Genomic DNA, 24,891 nt, shown 5'->3' with positions numbered 1-24,891 from the left:
AGTATTCATTTTAAACCAGCCAGAAGACGCGACACAAAGGAAGAAGCAAACAAGACGAGGCTGGACTAACAACTGAAGTTTTATTGAAAGGAAGAAAACAACGAAGACTCGCACTGAGATGCGCGCGCACATAAGCCGTATCAGTGAAAGGGCACACAAAAAAATTTTTTTTTCAATGTCAGGGTCTTACTAACAAGTTGTCTAAAAAGGCAAATTCCTTAGCGTGAAGGTTTACCGACGGCTTAGCCACACACGTGTCCTTAGCCTTAGCAATGTAGAAGGCTTCAACTATCTCGCGACAGATTTGTTTTTCATTTCTATAAACCACAGTAGTGTCGCTGAAGTCAGGCGTGCAAAGAGACAGATCATCGTCCGATTTGCATTCTCGAGATTGCACGTGCAACGCCAGATTAGAGTTCGCCTTCCCACCCAGAGAGTTAGAATGCTCCGTCAGGCGCACATTTAGACATCTGCCCGTCCGCCCGTAGTAGCATCGACCACAAGGCAGCGGAACGCGATACACCACATTCTTTCTGCAAGGGGTGAGCCGTGTCTTATGTGACACTGTGCATCGGGAACGATCACTTGATGTTTTATCAAGCCTCCTTTTTACGCTGGCGCACAAGCCTCCTATCTTGTTTTTAGCTGTGAAGACAACGCCAACGTCATACTTCGCCGCAAGTTTCTTGAGTCGGTGTGAAACACCATGGAGGTAGGGAAAGGCGGCCACCTTTTTTCGCCGCACCTCCACGTCAGCATCTTCCGGCCCCGTGTTGCTCTTTCTCAAGCGAGTCAAAACACGTTCAGACAAGCGGGCAAGGTGGGCAGTTGGAAACCCAGCTGCCATTAACTTTGAAACCTGCTGCGAGAATGAGTCCTCAACGCGGTGATGGCAAGACTTACGTAAAGCGGACTTGATGCATGCGACTGCCAAGCCATCCTTTACCAACCTCGAGTGGTCAGACTGATAGCTAAGCAGAGGCTTCCCTGACCTGGGGCTGTAGCCCCAACATACGTGATCGTCCCCAAAGCACAGGTCTAAATCAAGAAACTGCAAATGGTTATCTTTAGGAAATTCAGACGTAAAAGACAGGCCCTGACCGCCCTCCTTGAACATTCCTAGAACATCTTGTGCCAACCTATCAGAGTCATCCTTGCCTAAGAAAATCAAGTAGTCATCAACGTAGCGAAACGCTACTACGCCGATGGCTTCCAAACCAGGCTGTAAAGCAGTGTCAACTTTGGAAAGAAAAATGTCGCTGAGCAAAGGTGCGACCTGTGACCCTATGCAAACGCCTGACCTCTGGACGTACATGCTGTCTTGCCAACAGACAAACGTGGAGTTGAGGTAAAAAGACAACAGCTCCAGAAGCTAGCCACCTGTTCATCATTATCCACCGTGATGCAATCTTGCACACACCTTAGAAGTCTGTCCTGTGGCAATGAATAGTAAAGGTCCTCCACATCGATGCTCATTGCTGAGCACGTGCCCGGGTTCTTGTCCATAAGAAACTGGATCACAGTAGAAGAACTTGGAATCAAAAACGGATCCTGAACTTTCAGCGTCTTCAGGTGCCTCTGCAGGAACCCGGAAATCTCGTACTGCCAGGTGCGACGTTCTGAAACAATAGTCCTGAACGGAATGTCCACCTTGTGCGTCTTCGCCGTGAAGAAAACGTCCAAATGGGCTTCTGAGGCCGCCTTCACCCTTGAACTCAATGACCTCAGATTGTGATCATCAAGCCATGCAATAGCCTTCTTCCTGTAAGATGATGGCTTTGCTTTAACCTTCTTAAAACTCTTGGCAATCGCAGCCGAGGCCTTTTCAGAAAAGATGCCGTTGGGCACAACAACAAAGAAGCCTTCCTTGTCAGACACCAGCAGACGCAATTGGTTGTCAATCAGGTAGTCACACAAGGGTTTCAGTCTATACTGTGGCCTCTGCTCACGTTTCCGTGCCGCTATTACGTCCGTGGCTTCAGTCAAAAACCGGCTCAAAAATCTGGCTCCTCCCCTGCAGCACATCATTGAGAACAGCATGGATAACGACAAGGTGTTCGCCATCCATGCGGCCCACCACCACCTCCCGGGCTTTGGCCATTGCATCCACCATGCACCCGCCTGTCTGCCTTCACTGCCGTCAGAACGCCTCCCTCAACCCTCGCTACGTTCGAGTCCCCGACAACCAGAACCCTCCTGCGCCCTAACCGTTCGCTTCCTAACTCCGTCTGTTGGCCTCCGGATTGCTCTAGCTGACTCTCCTGCCGCTGTACGCTATTGTCGGGAGTCTCCATGCCCGCTTTAACCTCTTTCATCTCTTTCTCATTTTTCTCACTCAATGCTCGCTGCGCTACAGCACTGTAGGATCGACGAGCCTCCTCCCCCACCTGACACTTCTCCGAACTGGGGTGCCCAGCCGGCCGCGACCTGAGCGCTTCAACCTGTTTTTCTAGCTGGGTCCGCTTTTCCCGCTCTTCTTTCATCTCGCCCACAATTCGCTTCAACAGGGCGGCATTATTCTCCTCCTTTTTAATCAAATCGGCGACCTGAGCTCCCAGCTTAATCCGTGCCTCTCGTTCTACCTTCAGGTCCGCATTAAGTACATTAAACCCAGCTTCCCATTCCCCTTTTAACGTATGAACGGCGTCCCCAAACCGCTTACACATCTTACACGCGAAGCTAGCCTCATCCGCCTCGGCTAAGCTCCCGAACCCAGTCTCATCTAAATAACACCAACGGTCGCACTCCTGGCACTGTACTAACTCCCCGTCCTCGTCCACCTTAACTTTCCTGGCTTGCCGACCCATCGTCCGGCCGACTACGCCTTGTGAAAGCCCGCCAAAATTCCTATGCCGATAGCCCTCGGCACTGCGCAACGTAAAAGCCCGCCAAAATTATTCTCACACACCTCCGCTGGCCTCCCTACCCTTAACTCGGTCTAAAACTACTGCCCGACAGCATGTATACAAGCGCAAATACCAAAAGCACTTAGCTTCGGACGTAGTCGCTGCAGCTCCCAGCCACGTGCAACACGACAAGCTAGGGTGCCTCGATGCGCGCGCGCTCCGCTGAGGGTGAAGACAACTGCGTTGTCTGCTACGGCGGCCGCCATTGCCATGCCCACTTCAGAGGCGCGCGGCGTGCGCCAACAGGCTTTTTGCACTTGCCGCTGCAAAAGCGCGCTTGTCTTCGCGACCAAAAGACAATACAACTGCGTTTCACCCCTTTTCTAATGAAGTGTCAACAGAACAGGCGTGTAAGGGGCAACTGTCCAAATATTTTAAGATTTGGGCGGTCGTTTCTCCTAGCACACGGCGACTCGGGTGCTAGATTGGAAAGAGTTCATAGAGCGCACTAGGAACCTAACTGCAGGATTAAAATAAATTAATAACAGCAATGTCATAAGCAGGTAGATTGCATTCAATTACTCAATTGTGTAACTAATTAAGAACGCTCCAGTTGCCTTATTCACATTTATTGTCAACCTAGAATGACGGTTTTTTTGAAGAAGAAAAAAGATTAATGTGCTTTACGTACCTTGTCCTAAGAAATAAAAGCCAGCGCATTCGCCACACGTACACGAACCGAATATCGCAGTACCTGAGCCGCGCATGCATGCATTGTGCACTGAAAACCCCAAATATCTCCAGGCATTTTTATACGCGTGTAGTCGGCCATTCGAACTTGGCGGGACCACTGTATATTGGTCAAATGATGAGGAAAGTTATTAGTCGCAGTGAAAATACATCCGTTTATACTCGAATGGAATCGAAATTTTGAGGTCATTAATAGGTCAAACTAATGAGAGTCGACTGCATTAGTATATTCAACGCGCACTTAAGACAGTGTTTTAAAGACAAAATAACAATCTATTGCCGCGATCAGAGGTTAGTTGAAAACAAACAATCATTAATATTGTTTAAAACCATGAAAGTTGTTTATTTGCCCCGAAAAAAAATATTTCAGGGTACTTTGAAGGCATGTTTGCACAGATTATCCTTGTCTTCAGAACCTGGAGTCAGTGCAATTTAGGACACTTATTAGGTGTAAAAATAGGAACTCTGCTAATGCTAGCAGCATGAGTGTACTTCAGCGTGGATAGAAGCTTAGGTTAAATTAACTCCCGCACACGTCTTGCTTGGGTGACCATTGAGACGAGCTTTCTGAAGGTGTCGGAGGAAGATGCGCAGTCTCAATCTTGCGTACCTGTCGGTCAGCGTTTTCCGTATTTCTTCATCATGGCTTGCGCACAGCTTCAAGCGCGGTCGGTATGCTTGCTTGCAGCAGACCTTTCCTAGGTATGCTGTAAGTGAGCGGACAGGTGACTTCATTGTACTAGTTTGCCTGTGCACCACGAGTTTATCCCTACAAAGTGCTCCTCGTAGATTTTGAGCATGTGCATCACATCATCACTGGGATAAATTAGGTTGTCACCTTCTGACACATATTCCTTCAGAGCAGTCAGAGAGGCATGTTCGTCACTAGCACATCCCAGTAGGGCATCCTTGCATTGCTGGCAGCTGACAGACAGCAAGATTCCTTTCAAAATGAAGCCTCCTATGTAGTGTAGAATGCTGCACTCTGTTGTGGACAGTTCTTCAATGAACAGAATTTCTGAGTCATTTATCTCATCAGCTTCCACTTCTGTCCTTTCTTTCTTTGCCTGGGAGAGAAGGTCTACCAGATATTCGCGGTCATCGAGATCGTAGCTCGTCGTCCGTGGGGTAAATAAAAACTGGCTCACGCTCACAAGCCTCAGAGCGCATTTCATATCATACGCACTGGGCACAGGTTTTCTTAGTCGAACCACCGAAAAGAGGTTCTCCATACAATCCTGTAAGAGACTGCTGGTAAGAAAAAAATCGTACCCCTCATTTCCCAGCAACACTTCTTGGAGGTGGATGACAACGGCTGTTGCAATGAGAAGGCCAGCTTGGCATGGTTTCCACAGTGATGTGGACCCCATTTTCGTACTTCTAATGGTCTCTATTGCCGTGTGCAACGTGCCTAGGGCGGCATAATACTTGGCCATACTCCTGCGACTTAAGGCCATTGTTGGGTTGCGAGACGACATTAGAGAATACCATTTGAAAATGAGCTCCAAAAACCATGCAGTGGTTTCAGCTTCTTCTTCAATTACAGATGCTCTTATTAAAAACCGAATAGCAGCTGGTGCTTCGCGGAAAAACTGAACGGCAACACCAACTTTCATTTTCGTGAAATGGCCACTGCTAGTGTGCACCTCGCATAGGTTGGGCGCTACCTTAAGCTCGTGCTCTGCGTCATAGTCGAGCACAGCCTGAACATGCTCGAGTTTGACCTCCGATGATGGCAGGTTGTTCTCCTTTACAGTGGCGTCACTCAACGTAAAAACTGATGAACTTAGTAACTGTCCTCTGAGATTTTTGAGAACGTGTGCAGGGTCAGCCGTGAAAAACAGTTGCTTTCCATCCAAACATGGGTGTGGTATAGAGCACACAGTTGAGGAGTTCCTGTGGCTTGAAAAGCCAAAGTCCCGCCACATCGCTCGATTTGACGCACCCATATCAGATGTCACAACACGAACTCTGAGGGACACCTGGCTGCATAATTGAACAAGCTCAAGGACATAGTGCTTGAGCACAGAGCCCTCTACGTGATGTCCGGTGAATTCATTAACGATCACCTGTTTCCACCTCTGATTTAAACCGCCTAGCATGAACACTAACGCGTGATTGGCAGGCTCGTCAGGCTTTGGCGGTAGCGTCTTTCCTCCAAGGAGCGCATCTTCAGCACGGTCCAACTCATATCCACTTGAAATCTCCATTTCATCCAAAAAAAGGATGCAATCTTTCACCACCTCCTCTATGGCCATTGCCTTGCACCGCATGACGTCAATCACCTCGTGAAGTATTCCCGGAAGGAACTTCAAACCTTCGAGCCTGCGAGTCAGTGTCCTGTTTGACGGAAGGGGATATCCCAGCTTTCTGAGCGTTTCATATCCAGTTGTCCCGGAAGCGAACTTAATTTGAAGGCCTTGCTTGACCGTTTCAGGCGTCCAGGAATTGCCCCGGTTGTTGCTCCTAGACAGAGCACGGAGCTGATCTTCATTCAGGAACTTGACATTTTTTGAAAAATTCCTGATTTCGCTTTCAAGCCTCTGAACTTGATTTTTGAGGCCCTTAATACTGTTTCTGGCGGCAGCATGATGGTCCTAAAGGTCTGTGTATTTCCTCGTGATGTCCGCTAGCTGCTTCTTCAGCTCTGCAGAATACGAGGAAGCAGTCTGGGTCCCACTAGGTTCGCCGGCTTGCTCTCTCCTGTCTGCATCCTGAACCTGCTGTGGACACTCAGCAATGACATTGCTTACCTGGAATGAGTCCATTTCGGATGTATCTTCCTGAAGCGGAGGTCTGAATTGAGACTGCTCCGTGGTCTCAGAGAGCGTTATTCCTTCACATGACGAGCTGCTTGCTTCCACGGGGGTCGCATCTGATTTACCATTTGAGAGCGAGATCTCTGAAGCCGCTCTCTCCTTCAGTGCTTTTCGCTCCTTAGGTAAAGCTGCAACATAAAAAAAATATGCACTTTAAGATCGACTTATTCGACCTGGCGAGCTAGTACATTCTTTTCTACAACAAGCAAGATGGGACCAAGGATCACATCTTTTCTACAGTGTACTCTTGAGAACGCACATAAACTGGAGCAAGCATGTTAATGTTGTACGCTAACGTGCACGAACCCGACATTTCCAGAAGGTTAAAAATGTTTTTTTTATTTAATGCTATCCACAAGCATGTTCCCGAGACGGCTTGTAAGCAATGCAGGTAACAATAGCTATATAATACTTATCCGGACTTTAGAAATAACAACTTACGTTTGAATGAAAAAAGAGTTGGAAATGCATTCGGCTTCAGCTTTTTCCATCCATCTGAACGATGCTGTTCAAAGCTGCTTGGTTCAAAGTGAGCCTGCAAATGAATGTGTAAGGTTGAGGCACATTAGCATTTTTGTTTCACTGTAGATGATATAGACAAAACCAAGTATATCATATAACTGGTATGTCCAAAACTGTGTAGTATAACCAAGTGTGTCATAAATGAAACTTTGTTTTACACTTGCTTGACGGAGAGCATCCGTAGAGCACCCAGAGCGAGATTTTATTTACAGACCCCAAGTATAGATAATTAATACAGCAACGTGCGAACAAAAATTCCAGTCATCATGAATATGTGCTCGCAGCAAACAATGCCGGTCATAGAGACGAGGGGGTGCATGTGCTCAAGGACAGGGTGCGAAATAAGTGATAGCAGGTACCAAGAAAAGCCTATGCAGAATGCACTGAAAAAGTGAAGCTTTGTTTTCGCATGCATTACTAATCGAACAAATTCACTTTTTCCCAGCTGTTATAAAATTTTTAGGACAGTACCACTAATTTTATTTGTAACAAGCACAGGAGCACAATTATGCCATGTGTACTATAAGCGGCTTTCCGCGCATCTTATACCGAGCAATGAAATCAATTAGGTGGCATCAGTGATGTGAGCTGCAGTCGGTACACTGTTACGGCTGTCGCTAAACGTTTTAATGCGAGGGCAGCTCTCGCATTCCTTGGCTCGTTGTGCGAAAAGCCCGCCGTTGCCGTGGCAGGAATGCGTGGCAAGCACCCCCCCCCCCGTAATTAACCCGGGGGGCGGGGGGGGGGGTTATGACGAGTGTATTGTCACCGCGGGGGTGACAATGCACAAGTTTAAACCTGTCGGCGTGGTGAAGGAATGTAGAACTTCTTGCTGGGCGAGTTGGTGCATAGCTTTCTTGGGATCGAGCATAGCTTTCTTGGGAAGGAAGGAGCGAGCAGACAGCGGAATATTTCTGCAGCTACCGAGTGCATTAAAAGGAAAATCCCGCGGTCAACATCAGCTGGCCTTCAGTTTTCGGAGAGCGAGGTTGCGGTGCTATGCCGTCTTCACCGTCTGAGGTTCAATCACTCGCGTCCACATCACCACTCGAGACAGCAAAGCGTGGCCGTAGGCGGCAGGGCATGGTGAGAACTCCGCAAATAAAACCCAGCTGAGAGATCGCAATATGACCGATTTGTCGTCTCGCTTTGTCGCGACCTCATAATAAGCAACTTTCGGAGCCTCGCAAAAATTACATAGCCGCACTACACATTGCAGTGGTATTTCGCCGCAGCCCTACACTCAGCAACAAGTAACGCTCTCGCCTTTACACAACATAATGATTGCTTAGGAGCCAACATAATCGAAATAGACTGCACTTTTTCTTTATTTTACTATGAAGGGGAATTGTGTGCGCCATTGTGAAGAGATTTCATGTTCATTGTTTCAAGTTAAAATGCAGTCAGTGAGTCAGAAGAGCAGGCGCACCAAAAAAGGCCTCAAGCTTTTTTTCAGCGAGAAAGTCTCATTCGAAGGAAAATAGTCGAACAACGCCTCCTTTTTTTTTTCTTTTTTCAGTCTCTCTCGTCAAGTGAACGCGGGCATTTTTGTTTTCTTAAAAGGTGCGGAACTTTCCGGGCAGCGATACTCGTTCTGTGAGCAATCTAATTTGCTCCCAAAATTTGCTACACAATTTCTGTGCACGAAGTTGCTAATCCTCAGCGGCACTTAATTTCAGAGCGATCATATTTACATGTCCCTGTTCAGACCTTCCACACGTTCTCTCAATAAAAATGAATCGCGTACCTCTACGGCACGCACATGCGAATCCTTTGGCATACGAAGGAAAGTTTTACTCACGCTGCAGATGCACGATGTGTTTGTCGGCTGCCACTTGTCGCGCTTGGTCTTTACTGTCCAAAGCAGCCTTCTCTTGGGGTCCCTCGGGAACTGAAACATTCTCTATCCCTTTCTGGAGTGGTTGGTGCACTGCGGCACACAACAACCCGGCATTTTTTGATGTGCGCCACCGGTCAGCACCAAGAGAAAAGGCGACAGAGCGAACGCACGTGTTACGGCCGCCGCGCCGCCGCGAGAAAGGGCATGAAAATGGCCGCAGGTGGACCGTCCCGGCCGAGGAGGCGGCACTCGCCCTCCCAAATGGTGACCTCACCCTAGAGGGCGCGCGCGCATCGAGGCACCCTACGACAAGCAGACAATCAGCGCCCTCTGCGGCGGGATTTTCATAACGCGGGACGAAGGCAGCTGATGCTCTTCGCTTCGCGATGTATCGATTGCGGTGCGGCTTTTAAAGGGTAAGTAATCTTGATGGACATTTTCGCCGCTCGAATCTCATGAATGGAGAGCGTTTGGCACCTAATGTGTACAGTGTGGAGCAGAATATTGAGGACAACGATGTTTGTGTTCAAGCGAAGTGCGTGTCGCAAGTGAGCGATCACGTCACCTACGACGTGCATCTCGAGGTAAGTGCACAGTCCTTCCGCTTTTCGGAGAGTAAAGACATTTTTACTGCTAGTGAGTAACTGTTCGCGTTCTGCATACTGTGTCGCGTCGATTTTTGCATGCTCGGCGCACTCGCCTGAACTCGCTGTTTGTCACGCATGTGGTTTCGGATTGCATTACAGGCTCATGGCTCAAGTGCTGTTTGCTTTTACATTTGACTCGTGAGTGAGCATACAAACGTGGTTCAGCACGCCGCGGCATTCTAGTTCGCACGTTCACGTGTGTACGCACGCACTTCAACAGCAGAGCTGATATGTGCCATTTGATGCTTGGATGACGACTGCCCGCGAGCACTCCGCTGTTTATGACTCCGCTCTTACTTTTGGCCGCGCGTGTACAACTGCGCACTTGTCGAGGCATGCACTCTGACACACTTATTTCTAAACTGTGAAACTGTTGTGTCGGGCTTAATTTTGACCACCTGGGATTCTTTAACGTACACTGACATCACTCAGTACACGGGCGCCTTGAGTTTCGTCTCCATCGAAACGCGGCTGCCGCAGCCGGAATCGAACCCGCGCCCTCGGGGTTAGCAGCCGAGGGCACTAATCACCGAGTCGTCGCGTAGGGGAGGCAGCTCAAAACATTGCATTAATTCGCGTGATCATTTTCTGCGGACGAGTCACAGTGTGACTGAAGGCTGCTTTCGACTTGCGAACAATGATCCAGTCACAGTGTTGACTGAGTGAATTTAAGCGGCACTTTCTTTTTTTTTCACCACAGCTAACTTGGTCAATTCATGCAAAGCAGGAGCTTCACATAAAGGACGGCCGCTGCACTTGTAAAGCGGGCATTGCAGCGCAGTGCAAGCATGCCGCCGCGGTGTGCTTTTACATCAACCGCTACGAGGAAACTTCCTGCACCAGCCAGCCTCAACAGTGAAGCAAACCGAGCATGAAACCCCAGAGGCCACGGAAGCAAGACTTGATGGCATTCTTTCCCTGTGAGTCTCAGCACTATTGCATTCTGTCTAAGGTTATTTCCTACACTTTCAGTTGTGTGCGCATGCTTCTCTTCGCATATGAAGCAAACAGAAACGTTAAAGCCTTGCAATTATTTAGCATCTTGCTGCGCTGAATGTCTAAACAGCTTGTATTTATACTAAAATTAAGTTGCACTTCTTTGTTCAGAACGTGTGTAACCTTATGGATGTTTGTCTATGTCCCTTTTGCATAACAGGTCAAGACAGCAATTCGGCCAACACAAAGGCTGCATCTCCGTCCATTCTACTGAACTACCCGGACATAATGAGTTCGATGAAAGAAATTTTGGAAATGGGACACATGAATGCGGAAAAATTGGTGTGCCAGGACGAGCTTAACAAAATTGTAGATCAAGCTTCGAAGGTGGCCGATGAAGAAATTTTGGAAGACCTGCTGAAATCAACAGCACGGCGGCCTGTGTACCACTGCCTGAAAGTTGTCGACAACAGTGCAAAAAAAAAACAACAATCATGCGCAGGGACCTTGCAATAGATATGAATAGCTTAGAGGCTGCTAAGTACCAAACCGACGTGGTCCTCTCTTGCAGTCCCTGTAAACTGTCTGTCCTAACACAAGGCCAAGCAAAGTGTCCACGGTAAGTTATAATGGTAGTGAAGGCAATCTTTCAGCTGATTTCAAACCATTCGTTTAAAACGTGCAGGTGGCTTCAGGAACGCTGGTATCGGATTAGCAGCACCAAAGCACATTGTGTGCGCACCAAAAGTGATGAAGATGGCTACAGAAAAGCTGCTGAGCAACTGAGGACTGCACGCTCATTCAAGAACGCTGCTATGTGTTACGGTAAGATCTAACTTCTATCTTGCACATTATGATGCAAAGCTGATGACAATGGCATGATCTCAAGTTATATATGAAATGTGTCGAAGGCAAAGTTGAAGCACAAATGAGGTTCATTGAAATCAAGTGATTGACATGTGGATGAATTAAATGGAAAACTTGAATATTCAACAGGTATCAACACAGAAGCCAGAGCACGAGAGGAGCTGAGGCGGCGGCTTGAGGCACACGTATTTCAGGTGCGATTTTGTTTGTTTGCTTTTCTAATGCGCATAATATGTGCTTCTGCCTTGCGAAGAACCTATTATTTCACGAAATTATTTTTAATTCCTTCCCTCTCCAGACAGGGTTGGTAGTGCTGCCTGAGCAGCCATGGCTGTGTTGTAGCCCTGATGGACTTGTGAACCTTGAGAATGAGACAGTCCTCGTGGAGATAAAGTGCCCATTTAAATATAAAGATACGCCATTCATCAACTACGATGAAAGGTCTATAAAATTGCCCTACCTGGAATTCCGAAATGACCGAATTGAGCTTAGGTCTAGCCACCAATACTACACCCAAATCCAGGTACAACTGTATGTTTTGAATTTAAATAAGGCACTACTCCATGTTTTCACTCCTCAGAAATCTGTGATTGTAGCAGTAAAGAGGGATGAAGCATTTTTGATTGAGCTCATCCCGAAGATGGAATACTTTAATTTCAAATTTCTCATCCCAAACCTTACCTAGACTTTAGTATAATTTATTTTGTTTCCACTCACAAGCAAAGAGGGTTCTTGTAAGTCGGCACTCAGTACGCCAACAAATCAAGCTTTCTGTTTTAAGTGCAATATTTTCACTCCATCTTCTAGTCCTTAAACATTGTTACTGCATTCTTACACAGCACAAGTAATCATGGCAGTTTTACATCTTAATATTTTTGGGAGTATTTATGCGTGTATAGTGAAATGCCGAACAGCGACAATAACTTATTTGAGTGACTTGGTTTTGTAACCAGTGATACTAATTGTACTCGTTTTCAGAAATAAAAGTTTGCTTTTTGCAGCTCTATTGGGTACACTATATCATTTCACCAACTTAAGACCAAACATAAAGCCTTTCTTCCAGATTTATAAATGCGTTATGTCATAGAAACAATGATCCTTACACAAAATGAGTAAAATACACATAAGGAATGTATTTAATGCAGTTATCTGCAAAAATTAAAAACAGCAGGCAACAAATACCACAACCCAAAATGTGAACATAAAATATCACAAGGGTAGTAGTGCCACTGCAGAAACATCCCATCAGGTATCATTGCAAAAAAATCTTGTCATTGGCATGGCACAAGTGAAAGAGAACAGCACTCAGAAAAAAACATATTCAAGCACTACAGAGCTTAGCATTGCCACAGTGACACAGTGCATTTGTTCATTTTCTTTGCACATAGTTGACAGTGCACTTACTGGTTGTGCCAAAGGTACAAAGAAGAGGTGCCAGTGCATGACACAAATGCGTGAAATGCATCAATTAGTAATACACATAAGGAATCTAAGAAATACAATTATTTGGAAATAATTAAAAACAGCAATAGAACAACAAAAACAACAACCAATATGTTGACATAAAATACCACACAATGGTAGTGCCACTGTGCACATGCTGTGCATAAATCTGCAAAAACATCCCATCAGGTAACATTGCAAAAAATATTCTGTCATTGGCATGGCACACGTGAAAGAGAACAGCAGTCAGAAAAATAATTTGCTAGCACTGCAGAGCTTAGCATTGCAATAGTGGCACTGTGCATTCGTTCATTATTGTTGCACACACGACAATGCACTTGCTGGTTGTGCCAAAGGTACAAAGAAGAGGTGCCAGTGCATGATACAAATACGTGAAATGCATAAATGAGTAAAACACATAAGGAATGTAAGTAATACAATTATTTGCAAATAATTTAAAATAGCAGTAGAATAACAAATACAACAACTAATATGTGAACACAAGAAAATCTTTTTCACTATCCACTGGCCTTTTCAAAGTGGTTTAGGCTAGTACGCAAGTCATTTGAATTCTTGTATTTAAGCACAGTGCATAAGCTTTCGAAAAAGATTGCCAGGTTCGAAGTCGATACGACAGTGAATGTCTGCTCATTTGTTATTGATTCAAGGCTGAGCCACCGACTTTAAAACAATGAAGAACTGCTTAAGATCTTCGACACTAAAGTGAGAAAGGCAAAAGCCTGGAGCCTTTTGAAGGAGGCTGGATTTATTAAAGCACTGAGCCAGAAAATACCATAAAATATAATGCAAGTGCAAAGCATTCAAATATCGTGCCAGCAGACAAAGCAAAGGGAACAACTTATCAGCATGAAACCAGTGATTCCCTTCCCAACTATACCAGGTAAGCGGACATGCATTTAGCGATATAGTAATGATGCCTGCAACACATATCAAAACTTACAGAGAAGTAAAACTGAATTCAGGTCTTGGGTGTGAACTAAGTGTGTCCATCATGTCGCTTGAGCAGCGTGAGAGTGGGGAGGATTAAGGAGCAAACACAAGTTGCTAACACCCCACTTGAGATGAAGAGAAAATGGGCATGGGCAGCAAGGCATTGATTAGTAAAGGGGCTAGCTTATGGTCTCTAAAAGTAACAGGCTGGATTCCAAGAGAACGTAAACACAGCAGGTGCAACACATCCGGGTTGGGATATGATATCAGGAAGCTTGTGGGGTTAAGGCAGCCGCAGCTGGCATAAGTGGAGGGATACGGGAGAGGCCTTCATCCTGCAGTTGGCATATTGGACCGATGATGATAGTTGCGGTGAACACACCAGCCTTATTTCTTGTTGATTGGTGGCTGCATATTAACAAGAGCAGCACACACAGAAACTACTTTGTTCATGTGTGGCATCAACTTGAGAGGAATTTTGTTGCTCAGAATGCGGTAGATTTTTAGTCTCTGAATAACCCTCTCAACATGAATGCAAACGGATGCGATTTCTTAAGTTTTTTCCATGGCTTCCTGAGACAGTTGACCACCTCCTGCATTAAAAGGAGGCATAAGTAAGACCGCACCTTTCCCCTCAACAGTAGTTCTTATGCTAGGAAACCCTTTGTCACTAAGGACTAAATCACCTGGCTTCAGGAGTTCCAAGAACCCAGAATCTTGAGTTACAAAAGAATCCGTCTGACGCCCACCATACACATTAGACACAAATGCAATCACTCCATTTGGTATGATCCCAACAAGAAATTTTATAGTGTAGCCGCTCTTGCAGTTTGAATACATCACATACTGACATTCAGGATTAGATGGTGTTTCAGTTCGGACTTCCGTGCAGTCAATTATGAATGTACAATTAGGGTAGTGTTCCTTGAATGGTGGTGGCATAGACAGGCTAATCAGCTCTCATGGAGGCACAAAAATCCACTTTTGTAAGGCCACACTAAGAATGTCTAAAGTCTTCACAAACACATTTGATGCTGTCGTTGCTGTTACATTAAACATGACTGCCTGCACGGCATAGGCAATCCCGAGCCGAAGCTTTGTAAGAAACAAGCACAGTTTGTCCTCAGCTGCCATATCACTTCTTCTGTACCTAGAACGGGGCATCAAGTTTAGTAGGAGGCAGAAAACCGGCAGTGTGACTCCACACAGGTCTTGCAGTGCTTCTTCGTTGTCTTCAAGAGACGAAAATCCAGAAAACCCACAGCTTCTCTTCCATGATCCATCTGTCAGGGTCACCTTCAAGGATGAAAATGAGTATTTAAAAACCAAGCTGAAAAGGCACCTACTTAAATGGAACATTTTAAAGGTAAGCAATTAATAAAAATGACTAATGCACTGCATTAGAACACAGGTCTCTAGAACTGAACTACAAATAAAGATTAGCCAAACCTGGTCTGTCAGTTCTGTGTGAGACACCTGGGTGGATGCTTCACTCCCATTGGTCACATACAGAAGCAGGGTCAGCCTTCCTGAAGAAGAGGGTGCTGTTTGGCAGTCCTAAAAGAATAAATTTAAAGGTGTATAATCTTCAAGCACAGTTATGTCGATGCTTCCCTGTACGATTCTAACCCCAGACAAAGTGCCACATCGCAAGGGCTTTTTAATCTACGGTGAACATCTCACAGACTGCAGTAGTTACAATTTCTTTATGAACACAAAAACTTACAAATTAGGTAAATATAAATTTCCACGAATCGCAGCTTTCCCCTTCCCCTAAGGCACACATTTTCCTTACAAGCAGTTGCAACACATTGGATTGCATTGTATTTGGACAATGGGAGGTGCATGTGCTTTAAAACAGTTTTCAAAGCAGCACGGCTGTCATGGTACATGTGAATACCTGGTAATGAGTCGCAAGGCTTATTCCTGTTATGGTAGCATATTACCTGCACTACCTTTATCTCGTTTATTCCTAAACACCAAACACAACATATCATTTATGTATCAAACAAACATTTAGAGCCACACTTCAGCCTAGTGAGCAGCAGAGGCTGCTGCCCCAGCCCCATTCATCACACAAGTAGAAAGAATTTCCACGTTCAGCAGGTTTTGTCTAGCAGCTCAAGAACAAAACCTGCTTGAATGTCATTATCTTTGTTATAGCTTCTAGAACTGAAGGTGATGGTGAAAATGCTCTATAATGCTGCAAAGGTGCTCTCTGGATACACTGAAGTGTCTGCAATTAAAGATGTACTTACCACATCAGCATGTGTTGGGAGGGGAGCTTCAGCTGCAGTGCTGTTCATACACGCAAGCTGCAGGTCATCCATGGAGTTCGCCGAATAAGCAGCATATGTAGGAGTGGAGTCATTGACCGTCACTTTCTGCTGCTGCCGTGATACATCATTTTCCTCAGGTGATGATGCTGCTTGCTTAAAATGCTTCAGCCACCTGTGTTGTATAAACAAAAAAACTATGACTGCCATCCTCTGAAAGCTGAATGAATACATGCTTTACACAATATCTTGATAGGATACCTATGCATCTTACCGCTCTTTATGAATTGTCTGTGCCACTCGTACATTCAGGTATACATACTTCTAAGGCATTTTTACATACCTTTTTGCCCTCTCTTGGTTTGACATTTTTTTACTGTAGTCTGAAGGGAAGATGCTGGGCACATACGAAGGATGGTGACTGATATCACTCTTAGAGTTGCCCACGAAGTGGTCGCTGCAAATTCTTGATGAAGCATTTGGCTTCCATGTGGTGCCATCGGGACTGCATAAAGAACAGTACGTAGTGTAGTGAGACACCAGGCATAAGCCAAGAAAATCGTAAAGAAATTTGTTAAAGCTGTATTCTGTGCTTTACTGCATTTTCTAATGTAACAGCAGAATGTAGTAATATTTATTACTGAAGAAAAATCCCAGTGCGAAAAAACTATTCAATCCCAAAACAAAGACGCTGAACCTCCGCATTAAATGTTATTGATCAAAGTGCCTGTCAGGAGCTGTAGCCAATAAGTGAGCATAATATTAATATATAGCTCAAAAGTAGCGTGCCATGGTAACACTAAACAAAAAGTATCCTTGGAAAAAGCTGTTCAGGAGATTAATAATGGATAGTTGTTCTACATAATCAATGGTTCGACGAAAGTTCGTCTGGTCAGGCATTGTATTAAAGAAAAAAGAATGCGGTCACTGACCATGTCATGAAATTCAAAGACGTTTCTACTATTTTTCTACCTATGGACCTCCTTCACCCCGCGACGTCACGAAAATGCGGTGGCGCTGATGTTAGCAGCGACTTTCGCATGGTAGGCAAAACAGGTTCCGCTTGCCCGTGCCTACCGCAGCTGCCGCAGTTACCGGCGGCTGCTTCAAGCCTGTGCACTGCAGAAGCAGCATATATTGACCAGCTGCGTCACTGCTGGATCCGCGTAGTAGCATAAAAAATATTAAATTAGCCTCGATAGGTTTCTCGCGCATAAATGCCGCATTCAGAAACTGGCTAACAGGCATTGGGCCACGGTAGTAAAGCGCGAAGTCTGGGAGTCGATAGGCACTGCCACTCAATGCACTTAATAGCATGCAAGTTACTGCGTTCATTCACCTGAACTTCAGGATAGTAGGCTGATAATTGCTCAAGGAAAAAAAAAGACATGTAGCTGCACACGTACTTACCACCTTGAGCCGGAGTGTACGGGGCGCCGACAGGTTCACTCGCCCCCAAGGAATGCGTTTTTTTTGTTAATAGCACACCACGTTTAAATGGCGCATTTTGCGACATTTAATAGTTACTTGAAACTGTTTCTTGATATGACGACGTAATTATTTCATTCGAGTAGAAAGAAGTCTGGTAAGTTGTGTCAATCTTGCGCGGTCGCGTTGGTGTGCTTAGAATAGCGTACCTTTGTGATAGCGTCAAGTGCATGACGCGTCACTTTGCCATGACGCGCACTGATAGCAGCAGCGGATAAGCAACCGCTTGGTATAAAAGAAGCGTCAGACAAATAAACGCTGATTCCTTGTCCTGCACCGGTCTTCGCTGGTTCTTTGGTGCGGCCGCTCGGCTGCCGCACGCTACAACATTACACTGGCGACGAGGATGGGATCGAGGCGGCTGGCTGCTTTCTTCGGTTGCTGCTGAAGACGACTGCCTGGCGGATGCTGCAATGGCGAAGGTGGGAAAAATTGATACTTTTGACGAAAGGAGCGACAGCTTCGAGTCCTACTTGGAAAGATTTGAGCTTTACGTCTTTGCAAATGATGTGGCTGAAGGCAAGACGCTAGCTGTATTCCTGACTGTAGTAGGACCTCGAGTGTATGAAGTATTGAAGAACCTGCTAGTTCCGAATTCCCCTGCCAGCAAAACGTATGACGAGGTCACGGCGCTACTGAAAACACACTACAGTCCCCGAAAGGCCGTGATTGCGGAAAGGTGCCGATTTAACCGAAGATTGCAACTTGAGCAAGAGACTGTAGCCGAATTCATTGTGCAGCTGAAGCACCTGGCCAGAACTTGCGAGTTTGGCAAGTTTCTCGACGAAGCGCTTAGAGACAGGCTAGTCGCCGGGCTACGCTGCGTCGACACTCAGCGTGAGCTGGTTGCCGCTGAAAAGCTGACGTTCGAAGAGGCGTGCAAAATTGCGTTAAATCGTGAACTAGCCACCACCCGGACTCAACAAGTAAAGCTAGAAGAGCTGAAAAGTATACCACAAAGGCGCTCAGGACTAGAAGTTGATGTTCTGAGTCAAGGCTACCGTGCTAAGGACAATTATCGAAGCAAGACTGAGCCCGTAGAGTGCTTCCGTTGCGGTAAACGCCATGCGGCCAATAATTGCCGATATCGCAAGTACAAGTGTCATAACTGCGGAGAGCAAGGTCACTTGAAATCAAAGTGCAGGCAGCGCACAGGCAAACCGAACGCGCTGAATGCGATCGATAACTCGGCCGATGAGTCTGACGAAGAGCAAGAAATATACAGTATGACAACAAATAAGTCTGCATACTATGTCACAGTTCTGGTGGAAGGACAGGCCTTAAGGATGCAAATCGACACAGGGGCGTCCGTCACCGTCATGCCGAAGTCAGTTTTTCTTCGTAAGTTTCCCCATCTGACAGTAACGACGGCTACGGTTCCTTTACGAACGTACACAGGAGAACTAGTGCCGGTCGTAGGGTCGGCTGATGTGCGTGTTGAGCACGCTAATCAAACTGACGTTCTACCTGTTCTGATAGAAGATGACGGTGGGAAAGTGTTGCCGTGTCTGCTCGGCCGCAACTGGCTGAGGAAGCTGAAATTAAACTGGCAGGAAGTCCATGCTATACAGCAAGACGACGCCGTGGAGGAACTTAAGAAGTTTCAGGCTTTGTTTTCACCGCAGATGGGGCTGATAACGGGCTACAAAGCACAGGTCCTCTTGAAGCCAGACAGCAAGCCAGTATTTTGCAAGGCCCGTCCCGTGCCTTTTGCATTGAAGCAAGTTGTGTCCGAAGAACTAGACGCCTTGGAACGGGCGGGGGTACTGAAAAGGGTCACCAGAAGCGATTGGGCGACTCCGCTGGTAGTGGTACCGAAAGACGGAGGAGCAAAAGTGCGGTTGTGCGGTGACTACAAGGTCACGGTGAACCCTGTGCTGCTGACTGAGCACTACCCTCTTCCCTTGCCAGAAGATTTGTTCACAACATTGGCAGGCTCAAAAGTATTCTGCGTCCTAGATCTTGCTGCCGCTTACCAGCAAGTAGAACTTGCCGACGATGCAAAGGCGATTTTAACTATAAACACCCACCAAGGCCTTTACCAGTACCAGCGGCTCCCTTACGGCATTGCCAGTGCTCCTGCCATATTCCAGTCGCTCATGGACGGGCTTCTCAAGGGTATCCCTCAAGTAGGGTGTTATATTGATGGTGTCATCATTGGAGGTTCAAGTGAGGATGAATGTCGGAAAAGGCTGGAAGAAGTTTTGACACGATTGCAGGAGCACCATGTGACGCTGCGCATGGAAAAATGCAAGCTCTTTTGCAGTGAAGTCCGCTATCTGGGCCACATAATTTCAGCGGATGGAATAAAGCCACTGGAATCGAAAACAAGGGCAATAGAGCGTGCACCGGAGCCTACAAATGGTACTGAACTGAAGTCTTTCCTGGGAATGGTAACATTCTACTCCAAGTTCCTGTCGAACTTGGCGACTGTGGCTGCGCCGCTCTACGAGCTCCTGAAGAAGGGCACGCGTTGGAAATGGACAAGCGAGTGTTCTCGCGCGTTTCGAAAAACAAAGAACTTGCTCACGACCAGTCCGGTATTTGCTTACTACAATCCGAAGCAACCCTTGGCTCTAAGCTGTGATGCGTCGCAGTATGGGCTCGGCGCGGTTCTTTTTCACATACTTCCCAGTGGGCAAGAAAAGCCTGTCGCTTTTGCTTCCAGGACGTTATCTCAAGCTGAGCGCGGCTATGCCCAGATCGAGCGAGAAGCGCTGGCAATAATCTTTGCTCTCAAGAAGTTTCATCGTTACCTATATGGAAGGGCATTCACGTTGTTCACGGATCATCAACCATTACTAGGCATCTTAGGGCCACGGAAGCAGGTCCCATCTTTGGCGGCTGCTCGAATGCAACGGTGGGCGTTAATCCTGGCTTCTTATCGCTACGACTTGAGATATCGGAAAGGATCTCAAATGGAAGTGGCGGACGCGCTGTCCAGACTGCCTGTTGCAACCGAAAACAGCGTTGATGAGACACATACGCTCGCTGTTTTTGAAACTACGCCACTGACGGCTAAAGACGTTGCCAAAGCTAGCAAGTATGACGGCATTCTCAGCAAAGTCTACAGATATACGCTTGAAGGTTGGCCAGCACAAATCAAAGATGCTCAACTTGTACCGTACTATAACAGACGTGCGGAGCTGTCGCTGGAAGCGGGATGCGTCACATGGGGCAGTTGTGTTGTTGTGCCAACAAAGATGAGAAATGCAGTGTTGAGTCTGTTGCACACGGAACACCCCGGTGCTTCACGCATGAAGATGCTCGCACGTAGCTTGCTCTGGTGGCCAGGGCTAGACGCAGAGATAGAAAACACGGTAAAAACGTGTAGCATTTGCCAACAAATGCAAAATAGCGCTCCCCGTTCTCCACTCGAGCCATGGCCGTTTCCAGCCCGCTGCTGGCAGCGAGTGCATGTGGACTTTTTTGACTTTGAAAAAACGACATTTCTTTTGTGCGTGGACTCGTTTTCAAAGTGGATCGAAGTGTTTCCTATGCGCTCTACTACAGCCGCGAAAACTATCGAGCGCTTGCGAAGTCTGTTTGCTGCTTACGGATACCCTGAACAACTGGTTTCTGATAACGGCCCCCAGTTTTCAGCGCAGGAGTTCTAGGACTTCCTCGATGCCTGTGGCATCCGACGCCCGTACAGCCCGCCATACCGTCCGCAGTCCAACGGGGCTGCCGAAAGGTCGGTGCAAACTGTAAAAAGGAGTCTTCGTAAGCAGCTTCTGCACGACAACAAGGGAGGTAACAACAGATCGATGCGGGAGAGATTGGACGACTTCCTGCTGGCGTATAGGACAACCCCTAACACGGCAACTGGCAAGTGTCCGGCTGAACTGTTTCTGAAACGAACTCCACGCACCAAACTGTCATTACTAAGACCATCATTTCGGGATGACATGCAGAGTAGGCAAGAAGGGCTAAAGCAGCAGCATGACCAACGGAGATCAACTTTCCGTTCGTTTAAGGAAGGAGACTGGGTGTACGTGAAGACTGTCCGGCAAGAGAAGGTGTCATGGACGGAAGGGCGTATAGTGCGGCTAGTCAGCACTGTGACCTATCTCGTAGAGACTCAGAACACAGTTCGGTACGTTCATGTTGATCATTTGCGATCGCGCAGCTCTTTCCAGTATGCAGGACTGGACACCGGGGCGGAAGCCCCGAGACGACCCGACACCGACGACCTTGAGCGTCATCAGGAGACGCTCCCCTCCCCACCACAAGAGGCGCAGCACGACGCGGACGCGGCAGTACCCCCTCTTCGCGATGATGCACCAACCCCGACCCCGCCACCACAAGACGGGCAAGAATTGCAGCTGCCAGCTGCTCACAACGCACGTCCTGAGGCGCAAGCTGAAGCGCCTTCCGACTCTCCACCAACAACACTGCGCAGAAGCCAGCGCGCCCGGGAACCACCAGACCGATATACCTCCCACGATTTCCGCCACTGCAGCTAATGAGTGGAGGCGAAGATCTTGGAGGGAAGGAATGTGATAGCGTCAAGTGCATGACGCGTCTTTTGCCATGACGCGCACTGATAGCAGCAGCGGATAAGCAACCGCTGCGTATAAAAGAAGCGTCAGACAAATAAACGCTGATTCCTTGTCCTGCACCGGTCTTCGCTGGTTCTTTGGTGCGGCCGCTCGGCTGCCGCACGCTACAACATTACAACCTTAAGTGTGCTAAACGCCATATGCCTTTTCATTGCATCATGCATGTGTCATGTTTCATGAGGTAATACATGATCGCGAAGCTTGTTTGGAAAGAAGCAGCCGCAGGCGTGCTACTAACAGACACGTGGCGAGATTGAGGGGACGCGGCATGAAAAGTGTTTTCGTTATTCATGCATGCGATATGTAACTAAACTTGGTGCAAATATGAAATTCCTACGCTAGTTTCAGTCATTGCTTTTATTTATAGCTACACCTGGCGCAGTTCTGGGTAATTATAATTAACACCGTCGTCAAGTCCCCCCCAAGCTAGGTCTCAAATAATTGAGTAGATAGTGCGCAGTTTTTTTTTTTATGCCAGCGTGTGCATAAAGCCCTGTTCTGTATGATGACGCGATTAGTTGTTTTTCTATATGATCAGTACTTATGCATGGATAGTTACATGAAAACGTTTCTTACAAAAAATAACACAATACCGCACGTGTAGGGAAAAAATCGAGAGATTTATTACGCTCAACGTCTCGGGAATAGTTTGCGACAAATGGAATCATTTGATTTTCATGCGAATTACGAAGGTGAGTGATCCAGTCGCAGAAAATGTGAGAGGTCAGAAAACGAACCTTAAAGTTTATTCCCTCGTTTATGACATCTTCGCTTTCGCTTTGGTCAAAGAAATGCGGCACTGAAATCAAAGAAATTACCTCACAATTTTTGACGACCACACTTCTAAAAAGCGTAATTTATAAATTTGTACTGAATATTTTGCTATAATTTTTCGTCACAAAACTAGACTTCAGGGCTAGGAAAGGAAATAATTCTAGAAATCAAAAATTTTCACCAAATCGACCAGCTTAACAAGAGGACAAGTCGGCCTGGCTGGTGCGTGGTCATGCGGCTAAAAACAGCGCTAAGCGAGACAGGAGATCGGGGACACGACTCTGTCCCCACTTTTCGCGCAGTGCGACACGTACGTATGTCAGCAGACGATGAGCGCATGTGTGCTCCGGCGAAACAACGCCAGCACTTCCCCTCACTACTGTCCCGAAGTAAAATCATTCCGGCTAGTGCAGAGTGTCAAAACTTGTTTTATTCAATGCCTAGCGCGTAAATAAACGGCAGGAACGCTTTCTACATGTTTACTACTAACCATATATACAATACACAATGGCAAACTATTTCTCTTTATAGGCCGCACGTGGACAACGCGAGCTCGTGTACTTCGACAGATTACTAAGTTGGAAGCATCGACCATTGCTGTGATTCGCAGAAACCGGAAACGCGCCTACAAGCCTTGAAAACCCGCGCACAACACCTACCCGCGACGCCACTCCCCGACCTTTTGCCTACGAGCTCGCTAGCGACTGCAGCGCCACCTCGTTTGTTTACAAACATGCAGGAGGTCCATACTTAAAAAGCCGCCGCCCTACCACGGCCCTCCATCATAAATCAGCTGACGACGATGAATTCGCTTATCACGACACACTTACCGGGCGAAGCCAACAATCCGGTGTTTTCATGACCTGTCACTAACTACAGCCGAAAAGAAAACTGTCAAATATCTTAGTGCCATTTCGAAAAGCACCGCGAAAAACACGAAAAGCGATACAAGCGTCTCTTTTCTTTCGGTGCTTCGTCCTGTCGCGCTGCTAATCTAGATTGCATCAAAAACCCACTAAACTTCCTAGCCTGCAAATTATGCTGAACTGTCATACTTATTACCATCTACCTGCTAAAAACGCGCGCTGCCTTCAAGTGCGCGATAAACATAAGAGCCCATCCACACATTCAACTGCCGTACGCATCGGTAGCGGGTTAAGCCAGTCTTCGCGCTAGTTTGCCTCACAGGTATGACTGGGATCACTAGTATTGCTGTGCGATACGAATTAAGCTCATACTACCGCAAAGGAAACACTTACTTGATTCTGCGGACTGCTGAGATCCACGCTTGGCACCTCTTTCTCGCACCGCTTGCCAGGGAAGCGGTAAAATTTCACCGGCGGTTCCCGGTTCTTCGTGTTGTGCAGACTGTTATGGTACTCCACAACATAACAGTAATGGCTTCGAGGTTTCCGTGAACACGAAGAAGCTGATGCCATTGCAAAAACTGCAATAATATCACGCGAGATTAGCGTTTGGCGCTGTTAAACGCGCCGCTGCGCTTGGTTTTCCTAGGCGCGGCACTCACTACAACTTCGCCTCGCGCCGAAGCGGCGCTGCTGTCGCGCCGTCAAACTTGAGCTTGGGAGCCCCATAGCTTATATGAAATTAATACCCCTGTCACAATAGAAAATTTATTGTCATTCGTTTCGAATGGCATTCGCACCTAATGCGATTAATCTGCTGCTACACGGGAACATTTAATGTCATTAGGCTCGAAGGACATTCGCTATCGAATGAATTCACGAAACTCATTCGCATTCGATGTCGAACCGAATGTGTACTCTGGACGCCATACGCGCAGCAGAAACAAGCGACGCGAAAAAATCGTGTGCGCACTGTCAAAGTTAGAAATTGCATTTATTTAGTTCTTCTAAAAAATGTTAATTTTGGTGCGAACTTCTTCACACTTGTAGTTGTGGATAGCTATTATTCTCGGTCCCAGCAGCAGCCAAAGGCAGCAGCCGACCGTGAAGCAGGGCCTTTCCCGCGACCGCCTATTATTTTGGGTTGCGTGTTTCTTGCTGACTGGCGTTACATGTTCGTTTAGCTCGGAAGTACTTAAAGATGTCACTGAACACCTCACCTTTCAGAAGTCATTTCCACGCTCCACGCGTCGCCTTGCGCCACCGTGTCAGCCATTTTGTTTGTTTACATTTTTCGGATTTGT

The 24,891-nt window shown here is 46.8% G+C and overlaps 1 protein-coding gene across 2 annotated transcripts; it reads right to left on the bottom strand.

The window, feature by feature from the left end:
- Nucleotides 1-12,336: 12,336 nt before the first annotated feature.
- Nucleotides 12,337-24,884, bottom strand: LOC144116344 (uncharacterized). Of its 2 annotated transcripts, XM_077651091.1 has the most exons (6): nt 24,808-24,884; nt 23,981-24,168; nt 16,241-16,402; nt 15,880-16,072; nt 15,071-15,178; nt 12,337-14,917 (listed from the first exon to the last, which is right to left on the bottom strand). In XM_077651091.1, the coding sequence occupies exons 3-6, from the start codon at nt 16,264-16,266 to the stop codon at nt 14,582-14,584; spliced, it is 663 nt and encodes a 220-aa protein (XP_077507217.1). In that variant the 5' UTR covers nt 16,267-16,402; nt 23,981-24,168; nt 24,808-24,884; the 3' UTR covers nt 12,337-14,581. The 2 variants fall into 2 exon arrangements, with proteins under 2 accessions (XP_077507217.1, XP_077507216.1); XM_077651090.1 differs by lacking the exon at nt 24,808-24,884 and having other exon boundaries at nt 23,981-24,215.
- Nucleotides 24,885-24,891: the final 7 nt, after the last annotated feature.

Source organism: Amblyomma americanum, chromosome 1 (genome assembly GCF_052857255.1).
Source record: "Amblyomma americanum isolate KBUSLIRL-KWMA chromosome 1, ASM5285725v1, whole genome shotgun sequence".
Lineage (NCBI taxonomy): Eukaryota > Metazoa > Arthropoda > Arachnida > Ixodida > Ixodidae > Amblyomma > Amblyomma americanum.
The sequence above is the reverse complement of the archived record's forward strand: the minus strand, read 5'-3'. Positions and strand labels throughout refer to the sequence as shown.